The sequence below is a fragment of the Eutrigla gurnardus genome (genome assembly GCF_963514095.1).
Source record: "Eutrigla gurnardus genome assembly, chromosome: 10".
NCBI lineage: Eukaryota > Metazoa > Chordata > Actinopteri > Perciformes > Triglidae > Eutrigla > Eutrigla gurnardus.
In genome coordinates this window covers 5598914-5612082 of record NC_139924.1, presented here as the reverse complement: position 1 = coordinate 5612082, position 13169 = coordinate 5598914, and the positions used below count along the sequence as shown (strand labels likewise).

Here is a 13169-nt window from a genome sequence, read left to right as displayed (position 1 = left end):
TGTGTCTTTTTTCGGTCCTGAGTGGAATTTCAATCATTCAGTGAGAAACTGAAATTTAAAGTGTTTTAGATTTCCACTTTTGAGTTCAAAACTTAACAGTTGACTGAATTGAACTGAAACAATATCAAAATAATTCTGGTTATTTTTTATTGACCTCCAATGGTCCTCTTTTAATGACCACATGTGGTCTGTTTATTTATCTGCATTTTAACTGACCCCCTCCATTACATTATGGTCAGGATATGATATTTGTTCTGTTAACAGGATCACACAGTGAGTGTTAAGTGATGAAGTGCTTTGAGTTCACAACAGAACAAATTTCACTAAGTGCTCGGAAAGACGCAGAGGCTTAAATGATAATAAACACTTGTGTCCAGCACTACTTTCCCCTCCTAAAATCATTTTCAGAAATATATTTATCTTTTAGAGAATAATAATAAAAAAAAAGGTATTTGGGTGTTTTTGTACATCCAATAAATGTCTTATTTTGTCTTTCAAGACACAATTTTCACAGCACCCTTGCATCTTTTTTATTTAGTGAAAAAAAATCAATGCAAACCTTAAAAAAAAGAAAAGGTATATGGCTTTCATACACACACACCCGCAGCATCATACAGAATATACTATAATTAATACTCAGTTAAACGAATGACCTTCCTATGATCAAACAACAGAAATAGCGTCCTGTCTGCATTGCATTTTTTCCCTTATATATAATGGAATGTCTGGGACGACATTATTCATATTTTTGTCCCAACAGTGTGCTTTAAGTATGGCTGACTGATGAGTACTTTTTTTATTTTTTATCATTATCATTTTGAATCTCAATACAAAAACACCAGAGGGCTTTCTCCGTCTATTTTAAGGGAAAACCATTAATCAAATTCACCGCCGGATTCCAGTTGTAAGAGATGATTTGTATGATACTGCAATAATAAAAATGTAGTCCCTTTCATTCCTACAGACACGTGTCCATCTCTTTCTACTGGCTTTAGGGTTAATTGGGTTAATTGGAGTGACGGTGAGGAAGATGTGAGCTGAGGGTCTTTATGGTTTTGTCTCTATATACAATATGGCTTCTCTGAGTGGAAGAGACACAGAAATCAACACAGTTGTCTGGAGAAAGACACAGAGCAGAGTTCATTATTGTTGTAGAGACGGAAAGTCTTGAGGGACAACCAGTCAAAAGTTTCCATGTCCCGTTTTCTTTGAGAGTCACTGTCACTCGTCCACAATGGGCAGACGCAATAATTCCCTATGGCAGCGACTTGTCACATATTTTAAATTGCAGTTATTCAACTCATTGTCCAATTAGTAATGTCCTTAGAGGCTTAATGTCCTACCACTCCTGTCCCTCCTGCCCTTTTCAATGTCTCTCTTTCTGGTCTGTCACTCTGCTCCGTCTTTTTATTTTTATCTTCTCCTCTCACCTCCTCCCTCCTCAGTCTCAGTCCTCCTCGGAGCCTGCAGCCCCCCTCAGTCCGTTCATACAGAAGGGCAGGCCGGAGGAGAAAGGGTTGTCAGACGGGGAGAAACCGCTGAAGGGTGGCAAGCCGGCCAACCGCTGTAGGTGGGGGAAGAAGGCTGGCGGCGGTCCCTTGTGGTGGTCCGAGCGTAGCTGCAGGCCATCGCTGTGATCCATGCCGTGGTGGTGGGAGGGGGGCAGCTCAGGTGGAGCGTAGCGGATAGTGCTGGGAGCGTAGAGGCTCTGAGGGCCCTGTGGGCCGAGGGCAAGGGGGTGGAAGAGGACCCGCCCCGCTGCGCCGCCTGCAGCCAGTCTCTGGAGCAGCTCAAAGTCAGGAGCTCCACCTGCACCACCACTGCTCCGACTGACCACCCCCGACACCACCCTGTCCTCGCGGGGCAGCGGGGAGGACACGGACATGGCGGGGGACAGAGCCGGGGACGGGGGAGTGAACAACCCTTTCGGGGCCACCTCGCTGCTGGAAGAAGAGTCAGGGATCGGGGTGGTGGGGCTGTCGCCGTTGAGGCTGCTGGAGGGTGTGTGTGCATGCGAGGGTTGGGTGGTGTGTGCGTGGGAGGTGGAGGTCTGTGTGTGTGACCCCCAACGCCCCCCGGTAGTCAGGCCTTCATGTTCAGTCTTGATGCTGGGGCTGCCAGGTAGGGGAGGCGGGGCCACCACACTCTTCAGCTGCTGGATCACAGCCCGGCCGTTGTGCACCCGGCCCCCCCTCTCCCCTCGAGTGGGGGTGTCTCCTCCCCTACTCTGTTTACCTCCTCCGCCCTCTTCCTGTTTCAGTCTGTCGCTGTTTGGCCCCTGGTCCCATTCTGTCTCTTCCTCCTCCTCCCCCTCGCTTTCGCTCGCCAGGTCAGAGGAGGCCGATACGCTCTCCTCGGCCTGACGGAGCTCCTCCAGTCTGCGGCGTGTTTCGGGAGGAGCGCCCTCGGGGTCCGACCTCAGCAGGCGCTTCCTCCTGTCCTCTGATTGGATGGCGGCGGCGGTAAATTTCTCCCTGCCTTTAGTGTCGGGGTCGCTCTTCCCCACTGAGCTCTTCACTGGCTGCGAGCCTGAGGAGGAAAGGAGGGATTTTAGGATGAAAAAAGAGGTGTTTATGTGTGTCGGCGGGCTTCATGGGAAGATACCAGTGAGTGTGTGGGGTCCTACCTCGGGCCTGTGGGGAGCCGTCGGTGGAGGGCGAGCTGACTCGAAGTCGCTCTGCTCTTACATTCTCTGGTAGCTGCAGTATATCCAGGGGAGTGTCGGCCAACTCTGTCCGACTGGACGGATGATGGATTGATGGATGAGAAAATGGAAAAGGAGGAGGGAGGGAGAAAAGGTGGACATATAGACAAATGATCATCAAGCACTTAAAAGCCACTCACAGCTTTAAAAAACACTAGCGCTGTGCTGATTTGAGTGAATACTTGGCGATGGAAACAACATATAATCAGCCTCAATAACAACCTAAAAAAAATAACCAAACTGCCCCTTCTAACCTCCACCTAACACATCCACCCAATACTCAGAACAACAGCCCGTATCACACATACACAACCACGTCCACGCACACAGACCCCGCCCTTCAAGACACACACACACACACAGTAACACACACACGAGGCCCACTCTGCAGCCCACCTATACACAGTTAAGCTCCGACAAGGAGGGGGCTGTTGGAGAAGTTAATGAGCTCTTGTAATTACAGCACTAATTAACTAAAACACCATTCAGCCCCAAAATTCTGACATCCATTTGTTGTAATTATATAGCTTCAGTCCAATTAGCATTGAAATCCAGCCTACTCCTCTTGTTGTTGTCTGACTGCTCTGCCATTGTGCCATTCATTATGTATGTGTGTGTGCGTAGAGTGTGTGCATGCATCTTCTTGCGGGCGGATTTGCATTAGCGTTTGTGTGAATACCCGTGTGCGTATACAAGAGGGAAATAAGAGGAGAGCATATTTTGTCAAGGTGACTGCAGTGGTTGTGGAGTGAATAAATAAAGCCTTAAACTAAAGTTATACTACATTTAAAGGGTCATTTGAAATTAAACAGAAACAAAAAGGTGCAGAGTCTTGAATTGTCTTTAATCAAAGCCTTCGTATAAGATGCCAATTCAGTGGAGCGATGGCATTAAATAGTGAGTAAGAAGTGCTGCATTGGTATTTACAGATAGCAGAACAGCATTACAGACTGCAAGAGTAATGACTTTTACTTAAAATAATTTTAAACTCTACAAAAGATGAATTAATACAAAACTGACAGCAAATTAAAGTGATCATTATAACGTTATGCACTGAACAAAACAAACTAAAATCTATAAATTATAAAATAACTGTCGTTACTTTTTTGTTTTCATGAATAGTTGTATAAAACTGTCTAATAAGGGTTAATGTTCTTTGCTTTAATGTCATCATTTGGAGTATATCCTCAGTGTTCTCACATGTCAGATCGAGTGAAACTCCTCCAATAATCCGTCTGCATTTCATCATCTATGCCTTCAAAGGATTTCTTCACACAGTTTGCGTGCCTGCATGCATACACTCGGCTCATATCTGCAGTCGTGGAGCGCGGGTCGTGGTTGTACTGACCTCAGGACGTAGTTGACCCAGATGACGTTGCGTTCATGGGGGGCTTTGTGGTTGATGGAGACGGTGGCGCTGGACTGGATCCACAGGTAGCCTCCTCTCCTCTGGAGCCAGCGGTAGTAATTGGTCACCACCTGGCCTTTCCTCAGCACTGACAGGAAGATGGGCGGAGGAAGGAAAGGATGCATAACAGGACACGGGAGAGGAGAAGGATAGAGAAGAAGACCGTTATTGGTTCAGCAGTTCACGATGATGGCAGCAGAGGGCGCCTATCACATCAGGACAGAATGAGCCTTCAACAGGCTCTCCCTCCCAAGTTCAGATTCTGTTTGCAATAAGGAGATGAATGACAGGGACTACATATGGAAGTGACTCACAGTCCTCGTGGCTCTGCCGGAGATTTTCCAGGTCTTCTGCATGGATGAAGTGGTAACAGGTGTGTCCCACCACCTCAGCTGGAGTCAGATCCATGTACTCTGTGATCCTGCAAAAGAAATGCAAGAAAAATACACTTATTTGGTATTTATTCCACGTTCATACGGCTAAACTTGAACACACGGACAGAACCTTACCTGTTCTCACAATATGTGACCTGTAGGTCCATGTTCACCCTGAAGACGAACATCTGGCTCTCCATGCGGACCTCGTTGAGTGTGGAGGGCGGGAGGGTGTGTGCCAGTGCAACTAAGCCCAAAGGCCGGCGCACGGGGCGCGTGGGGCCCGGCACGAGTGCAGGGCGGCAGCGGATTCGTCCTGTCACATGGATTACCTGAACCACATGAAGACATCAGTGTGAACTCCTTTCACACAAGGACGTGTTTGGATTTAACCAGGATGTAAAAAAAACTGAGCAGACAGACAGAATGCAGCAGCGCTAGTATTACAGCAGTGAGTACAGCGGTCCAGTGTGAAATAAGGTCACAACAATAAAACACACCGACAATGGCCAACGTACGTACCTTGTATCCAGAAGACTTGACGTGCAGGCCTCTTTTGGTGAGCGTGGACTTCATGCGGATGAAGTAGCCGCGTTCGACAGGCTCTTCAGCAGAAGAATGAGGACTAGATGGAGCTGTGGAGGACCACATAACACGATAAAACATCCCTCCGTTCTCCAGCATTCGTCATAATCTGTATCAGTTTTCTCTCTATAAACTGACAGTATAAAAAGTACCGGGTTCAGGTGTACCAGCCAGGGAGGAGGCGGACGCTGAGCTGGAGGCACTCTCGGGGCCCGTGTGGCAGCCGGCCTCGGCCCTGAGATGTGGTCTGATTCCCAGCCGCTCCGCCATCTCGACGTGGTCCGCCGGGTGGATGTAGTCGAACACGCTGCTGCCGGTCAGCTCCACCTGAAGAGAAGCAGGTACGTCGATCAAAAACTGATGCTTAGAGCACAAATGTTTGCACATGAGCACACACACACACACACACACACACACACACACACACACAGACAGAGGAAAAAATCAATATACGTTATGACAGGAAAATGAAAGCACTGCTCTGGGTTACAACTCAACAAGGAGTGTAGCGGTTGTAAGACATTCCCCCCCACACACACACGCACACACACATTTAAGTCCAGTCTCAGAGGACCAAGTGACTACAGTATTACACAAATAAAACCAGGGGAGATAAAAATCAATTGTATTTGCTGATTAAAAACAGGTGAACTCCAAGTATCTCCAAAGGTCACATTACTATTCTTCTTATTCCCCGTGTCCCTCCCTGCTGCTTCATTCAGTTACAGTCTATCCCGGCAGGCGTAAAGAGCAGCGCTCATACAGCTCTATATGATCCTATCATCATAATGCATCATAGTCGCATCTCTAATCATTTAAACGTAATAACGCCGCTGCTCTTGCATGGCATCCATAAAAGCAGCACAATCGGAGCAGGTGTGATTCCATCTGAAGCTGTATAAATGACTGTGTGTGTGTGTGTGTGTGTGTGTGTGTGTGTGTGAGAGAGAGAGAGAAATGAAGAGAGTGTGCATGCTTACACACATGCATGCAGCGTCTATTACATCTGTGATTGTGTGTGCGTCTGTGCATGTGCGTGCCAATACCATTCCATCTGATAAAGCCGTGGCTGCAGCAGCCTCACACCCTTGTCTGTAGGACACAGCCATTTATTACCGGATTAGAGCCATTTACTGCAGGCTTTATGGGAGCTTCAGCAGGCCCTCAAGGACATCACAGCCGGGGAGAGGAAGGAGCGGGAACAGGGAAGGTGGGAGCAAAGGAATGAGGTGGACGATGGGTGAACGGAGAGGGGTAAAGATGGAGCAAACCCCGCCGAGTAAGAGGGAGGGAGAGGGGTTCTCAGCCCCAGACATGCAGAGCTTAATCTCTTCAGGGATGTCCTGCTTTTTGGGGAAGTCTTCTACCAAACATAATTAAATACTAGATTTTAGAGGCACTATTAAGAGTCATTTCCTTACGTCCTGAAAATAATTTGTAATCACAGACTTTGAAGATACTGACTGACATTTACGACACGGAGTGTACAACATGAAAAAAAGCTTCCAGGCATCTTAACCCCAACGACACTAGACGCCTTCATGTTTTTAAAAGCCTCGATTCAAATACTGAACACAAAGGGTGTGATTCTTCCTCCCTGTGTTTATTATTCAGTTATCTCTTGTTATATATATATATATATATATATATATATATATATATATATATATATATGCTGAATGTATGTTAAAAAATGTATGAAACTCTCTTCTCTTCCTGTCAAACCAAAAGAAATGTTGATGACTTATCTTGAACTCTGCGTTACAGAAATGTATCAAGGAAAGTGTGTGATTTGGAGTTACTCATATAAAAAAACACTTGACTGGCATTAGTTGCCACGGTGATGAAGAGAGGCTCCGTTAGTAGCAAATGACAAAAACATTGGGCAAATGTTTCACTTGTTACATGACAGAAGAAAAATCGAAATGATAGCAAAAAGTGATAACATAGGTATAAACATATTATCTAATTATCAATAACCAACAATTATGATCATATGTATAAAACATTATTATAGACACTCTGATTGCCATCATATATTGTTTGGTTTTTCCCTGCTGTTTGCTGACCAGCAGGTGATGGTTGATTTGAGTTGATTCCTGCCTCTACACACTTGCCTAAGGAAGGTCTTTTAGACTGAAACATTGCCTTGAAAAGAGTAAAAAGAAAAAGAAATAAACTATTTATCTGTAATGTAACATTCTGGAGACCTCTGGTGTGCCCTGCAGTTAAGTTGTTTTTTTGTCTTGAGTATCTGGATGTGCGCACACTTGGCCCCTGTTCCACAATGTTTGAGGCCCTAAAAATAAATATCCTGTGTATTAAAGGGGTTACACGGAAAGCTTCACCCTGAATCCATTTCTTCCATCTCATCCCTCTTCTCTTCATTATGCAGATATAACGTCAGCAGTGTAATTACTAGGTGCTGGAATTTTCTGCTGCATTCCTTTTGATTCTGACATCAAAACGGACTCGTTCATTAATTAAAAAATATATGTAAAAAAATCCAATAGAAATGTTTGCATCTACGTATTAAGAGGCTGGGTATCTGACAAGTAAGTGGACTGGGGTTTAGTTTGTAAAACACTAGATGAACATGGACTTTTATTCCTGATTATATCGAGATCCGTGTGTCTGTGGTCAAGGGGTTTGTGTTTTATGAATAGCGATTGCTCTGCAAAACGAATTTGTGTTGTTTTTTTTAAAAATAAGGTCTACATTTACCTCAAAACACTGCACCAGCCATCTGAAAGAGACACAATCCCCTGGCCCTGTGGTATTGAAAAACAAGGTAGAGAGACAAACAGGTCCTTATGGGCTTTACCGGGTTTAAGACCTATCCGAATAATATCACTCCATCACAGGCAGGAGGGAGGGATTGAAAAAAGATCAGACAGAAATGAGAAGATGAGAAAGAGACGGAGCGATTGAGAGGATGAGTCAGGCTCAGACATAAAAACAGGTATAGAATGTGGCGCCAAGCCAAGACGTGAGGAGAGACCGAGATCATTCAAATCTCTCTGAGTGTGCGTGTGCACGTCTCTGTGCGTGTGCACGTGTCCGTGCGTGTGCACGTGTCCGTGCGTGTGCGAGCACATGGTGAAACTCTGTTTCCCTGCGTATGTGACTAGACTGTCTGTTTTTGTGTCTCCACTCGTCATTGTGTGTCATTGTTTGTGTGAGCAGTTGTCTGTCAGCGCACCTGCGTGAGCCTGTGTGTGTGTGTGTGTGTGTGTGTGTGTGTGTGTGTGTGTGTGTGTGTGCAGACATGCACGTGCATGTATGTATGGCAGTGGTGGTGGGGATGGGGGGGGGGGGGGGCAGCAAGCAGGGGAAGGAGAGACATGATATAAATAATAGCAGGGGGCTTTAATATGTATGAGGCATCCGGGCAGTGGTCCACAACACACTCTCAGCCCTCAGCCCTCGCTGACTGATGGGAGAGAGGGAGGGAGGGTTGGAGAGGGGGGGAGGAGGGGGAGCGGGGGCTGCATACTAACCATTCCCAGATCAATTCTCTCCTCCCTTAATCCACCATCCTTCCTCCCTTCTCTTTACCCCATTTATCCCTTTTCTTTCTCCTCCCAGCCCCTTCTCTTACTTTCCTTTCCACACCCCCCCCTCCAATTCTTCATCTTCTCCAGCCTTTGTCTCCTCTTCTTCAACTCCATCTATCCATGTCTTTCCTCCTCCTCTCCCCCCCCCCCCCCCCCCCCTCCTCTCTCCTGCTTTGTGGCATTCCCAGGTTTCATCCCTGTGGTTCCGGCCTGGAGACCCAGTGAGGAGAAAAATGATACCTGCCAGCACCGGGGGAGCGGGCGGCAGGCTGTGCCCTTGGTCAAGGTGCCTGACCTGGGCTAAGCCGGCTAAGCAACCCCCCTGTCAGGGGAGAAGCCCAGGGTGTAAGCCAGGGCAGAGGGGTCAGACAGGGGGGACAGTAGACGGCAGGGCAGGGGTGGTCCACAGGGGCGACATGCCCTCTAAAACAAACCACCAGTTACACTTTTTCACTCAGAACATCATTTGTTTGTCTGTCCTTCCTCTCTCCCCCGTGACTCGCCAACAAAGTGTTTTTGTCCTCCCCCCCCCCCCCCCCCCATCTCTCTTTTTACGTGTCGCGTGTCCATAAACACACTATCCTGCCTCTCCTGTAACCCCCTAACTCATCTCCTCAACTCCTATCTGTCTCTCTCTCATCATAAACCCCCTCCATCCCCGCCCGCACTCATCTTTCTCAGGAAGGTAAACGCAGCGTTGTATGTTCAAGGTTTTGAACGTAATCTTCGATCATAAATAATTTCATTAGAATGCTGATGGCTCAGGCCCTGTTTGAGGAGATGTGATGGGTTAGGCCATCTGCTCAGCTGATAAGAATAGCTCTGTTTTATTAGCATCTCCACCAAAGCCTCACTGTCTTGTTTACCTAGGCAATCCCAAGGCGAATTTCATTCCTTCTGCACATTTAAACTCTATTTACACACTCAGACACTCTCTCTCCTCTTTACCAGTGTCTCCCACCTCCACTCCTTTTGTTTTTTTCTTGTAATTGTATGTCTGGTTCTCTATGTTCTCTCTCTATCTTTCCACAAGCAGCATATGCACGCGGCCGCCGAAGCTGACGCGCCTCTCTTCAAAAACGTGAGTGCAAAAACTGTGATTAGTCAGCTTGTGTTTCCTCCCCCGCCTCCCCCCGACACTCCCGGCTGTGTCGGTACACCGTGACATCACTGTTGGGTGCACCAGAGCACATGTCCACCCCCAACCACACTCTTAAGTTACCCTTTTAACAAACCTCCAACTTAAAGGAAATGAAGGAACATGCTAAAACAATTAACGGTGATGTTGGACGTGTTCAGAGATTAAACCTGAAACTTTCTCACAGCGATGTCTGCTCGGTATTATCTCGAATGAAAGAATGTTAAAACAGTGACTGCACGTATTTAATATTTCTAGTAGCTGCCTAATCAGTCATGAGACAGACCTTCCCCTCGTTGCTCTATATAATAGCAAACACACTTACAGTTGGAAATAGCACTTAAAAAACAAAGCATTATGGCCTGTTGCGAGGGGCATCAATGGGTGAAAGTCAACACTCAACTTAAAATCAAACCTAAATAAGGCGTCGATGGCGGGACTCTAGTTAAAAAATGTATTTAAGTTCAGCTGAAAATCGAGTGAGTATTCAGTTGGTCATTGTTGTCACATAATGTCTGTGTGGTGACCTGGTATGTCTCTCTGCCATGGTGCAGGAAGGAAGTATTACCCATAACATGCTCACTCATTTCATACTGAAATTGTTGTAACTACCAGATAATGGCTCAGCTTGACTTTCCCTATGCATTTCCACTCAGAGCTGAGGATTCTCTATCTAACAGCGTGGAAGAAATAAGTCACCAAAGAGTCTTTCAAATGGACATATAGCCTGGGAGTATTATAATAAGAAGACAGAGTAGGAAAAAAACATCCAAACGTTTCCCTTAATGTCACCAAAGGGCAGACCTTCAATCACGGCAAATTCCCACATTTAAAAAAAAAAACAGTTACTTCTGTTATTGTAGCACTAACTTCCTGCTTTCTCACTCCCTCTCATGCTGAGCCCATTCTTCTTACTTCCAAACATCTCTCTCTTATCACACCTCTCCTCCTTTCCTCCCCCTCTCTCTCTCTCCGGCTGTCTCTATCTATCTTCCCATCCCCCTTGGTGTTTTTCCCCCTCCCTACAATCAATGTGGCTTTTAAGATGCCTATCGATTTGTTCCCCTAGACAGGCCCAGCGCGCTGGGGCGACACTTTGATTGCTGGGCCAGTAATTACTGTTATTATTTATGCATCTGGGCAAAATGGCAGGACTTAACATTCACAGTACAAGAGGCCACAGGCAATCAACAGAGGTGGAGCACCTGGAGAGGGAGACGGGGCGGTAGAGAGAGGTAGACAGAAAGTAGCATTGCCCCCGTGAGAGTTGCACTCCAGAGATGAGCACGAAGAGTGCAGTCAAAGATATTCACACACACACACACACACACACACTCACACACACACACACTCTTGGGAGGGGATATGAAAGCATAAGCAGAAGATAGGCACATGTGTGCAAATGTACTTTGTATACAAAGGATTATACGAGTGTGTGTGTGTGTGTGTGTGTGTGTGTGTGTGTGTGTGTGTGTGTGTGTGTGTGTGTGTGTGTGTGTGTATGTGTGTGTGTGTGTGAGTGTGTGTGTGTGTGTATGCATGTGTGTGTGTGTACAATAAGGTCGTCTTACCTGTGAGAGTCCCAGGTAGATAGAAACCGTCTCTGAGATGTAGAGGAAACGTCCCTCCTGACTGACCACGAACACAAAGCCATCCAGAGACTTTGCAGGTAAAAAAAACCACACATCACCCCACCAAAACACACACACACACACACACACACACACACACACACACACACACAAAGGCAAACAGAAACAAGACAGACAAATTAGAGCAATTAGTGTGTATCGAACAAATTACAATGAGCTAGGGAACAAACAACCCGTCACCCCACGGCCTCTTCTCTCACTTCACAAGCACACACTCACACATACACAACCATATACATGTGCACATACACACACACACACACACACAAATGTGAACAGACATGAAACAACTCCCATAGATGCAAGCTGCAGCTACACACAACAGCTGTCAACAAGGCCTGCATAACTAAACACACAGAAAGCAGCACAGAGACAAAAATGCCACATGCGTGTACGCACACACACACACACACACACACACACAAACAAATAGACCAAAGAGACATGAGAAACTGAGCTTATAGACCAGAGCTGTTTTTATACACACATAGGGTGTAAGCCAGGGCAGAGGGGTTTAAACACACACACACATGATGTAAACACACGCCCAGACAGTGGTTCAGACGCAGACACAGATAGAACCAGAGTCATTATAGCCTGCAGTGATTCTAATGAGAAGTGAAAGGTATACAGCCAGGCCATTAGAGAGGACTGCTTCAGAGAATAATATTAATCGTCATAACAAGCATCCAGGAGTGAGCCAACACAGCCTCTCACACACACACACACACACACACACACACACAGACCAGGGCCACTTTGCTCTAGAAGAATGATTGCTATTTTGGCGGCCCAGTGCTTAAAGTGGCAGCGGTAATTTATGCAACTGACACATCCAGTATGCAAATGTGTGGCCGGGGTGTGGGGCGTCGTGTGTCGCGGCGAGGAGAAACCAGCCGCCTGAATGTCGGAGAACTAAAGTGCAATTATCAGGCTATTACGGTGGGAGGACGGCTGGGAGGAAAGAATCATACAGTTTTTCTGGAGCGTTAATTTGATTTCTATCAGCGCCATTCCCTAAGCCTCCCTTCCTCTTTAAAATGCCAGAGGAGAGCAGACATATGTAATGCTTCTTTGTTTTACCACCGCCATCTCACTTCTCAGCATCTAATCTATTTGTCTCCTTCTAACTGTTCCCATCTCTACCTGTTTTCTGCCTGGCAAATGTATTTGTATAGAGCCGCTCAACAACAAGGCAATTCAAAGTGCTTTACATACAGATTCAAGTTTTTCCTTAAGCCCTCCGTGCTCTGGTTGCTCTCTCAACCATCTCTCCCCTCCCTCAGCCTCCTAACCTGCAGTGTAACCTCCTTCACCCTTCCTCTGAGTCTTTGTCTCTACATCCTGCATTTCGTCATCCCTGCAGCCCTCCTGCCCCAGAATCCCCCTCAGGCTCCATTCATCTGTCTGTGCAAAGGGAAGGCATTCTTTGGCAGCCGGCGACATCGTCCGAGCATCTGAGGTTTATGAGATGTGTGGCTGTCCATGTGTGTGAGAGGACACGATAGGAGTTTGTGTCTGAGAGACGGAGGTAGGAAGACTGGAGCTGCTACAAACAGCAATGCACTCATTTATGAGACAAATACTGGATCAAACTGACCTTGTGATTCATTTTGAAAAACAAAGGTTTCCATACATAAACATTAAAGCAATTTATCAATTTTAAACTTTCGAGATAAACAGATGGATAATGTATTATTGTATTATACTTAATGGTTGGGGAACATAAAACATATTCTCAAGATGGATAA

The 13169-nt window shown here is 46.3% G+C and overlaps 1 protein-coding gene across 3 annotated transcripts in view; it reads right to left on the bottom strand.

Annotated features, from left to right (window-relative positions):
• Positions 1 to 456: 456 nt before the first annotated feature.
• npas1 (neuronal PAS domain protein 1) overlaps positions 457 to 13169 on the bottom strand; it is a 54281-nt gene continuing 41568 nt past the window's right edge. For all 3 annotated transcript variants that reach the window (XM_084018657.1, XM_084018656.1, XM_084018658.1), the window contains 8 exons: positions 11338 to 11427; positions 5224 to 5398; positions 5009 to 5121; positions 4622 to 4818; positions 4427 to 4533; positions 4053 to 4200; positions 2627 to 2739; positions 457 to 2529 (listed from right to left, as the gene is read on the bottom strand). In XM_084018657.1, the coding sequence (XP_083874783.1) occupies positions 1448 to 2529; positions 2627 to 2739; positions 4053 to 4200; positions 4427 to 4533; positions 4622 to 4818; positions 5009 to 5121; positions 5224 to 5398; positions 11338 to 11427 (2025 nt within the window). In that variant the 3' untranslated portion in view covers positions 457 to 1447. The remainder of the gene's footprint in view (positions 2530 to 2626; positions 2740 to 4052; positions 4201 to 4426; positions 4534 to 4621; positions 4819 to 5008; positions 5122 to 5223; positions 5399 to 11337; positions 11428 to 13169) is intronic.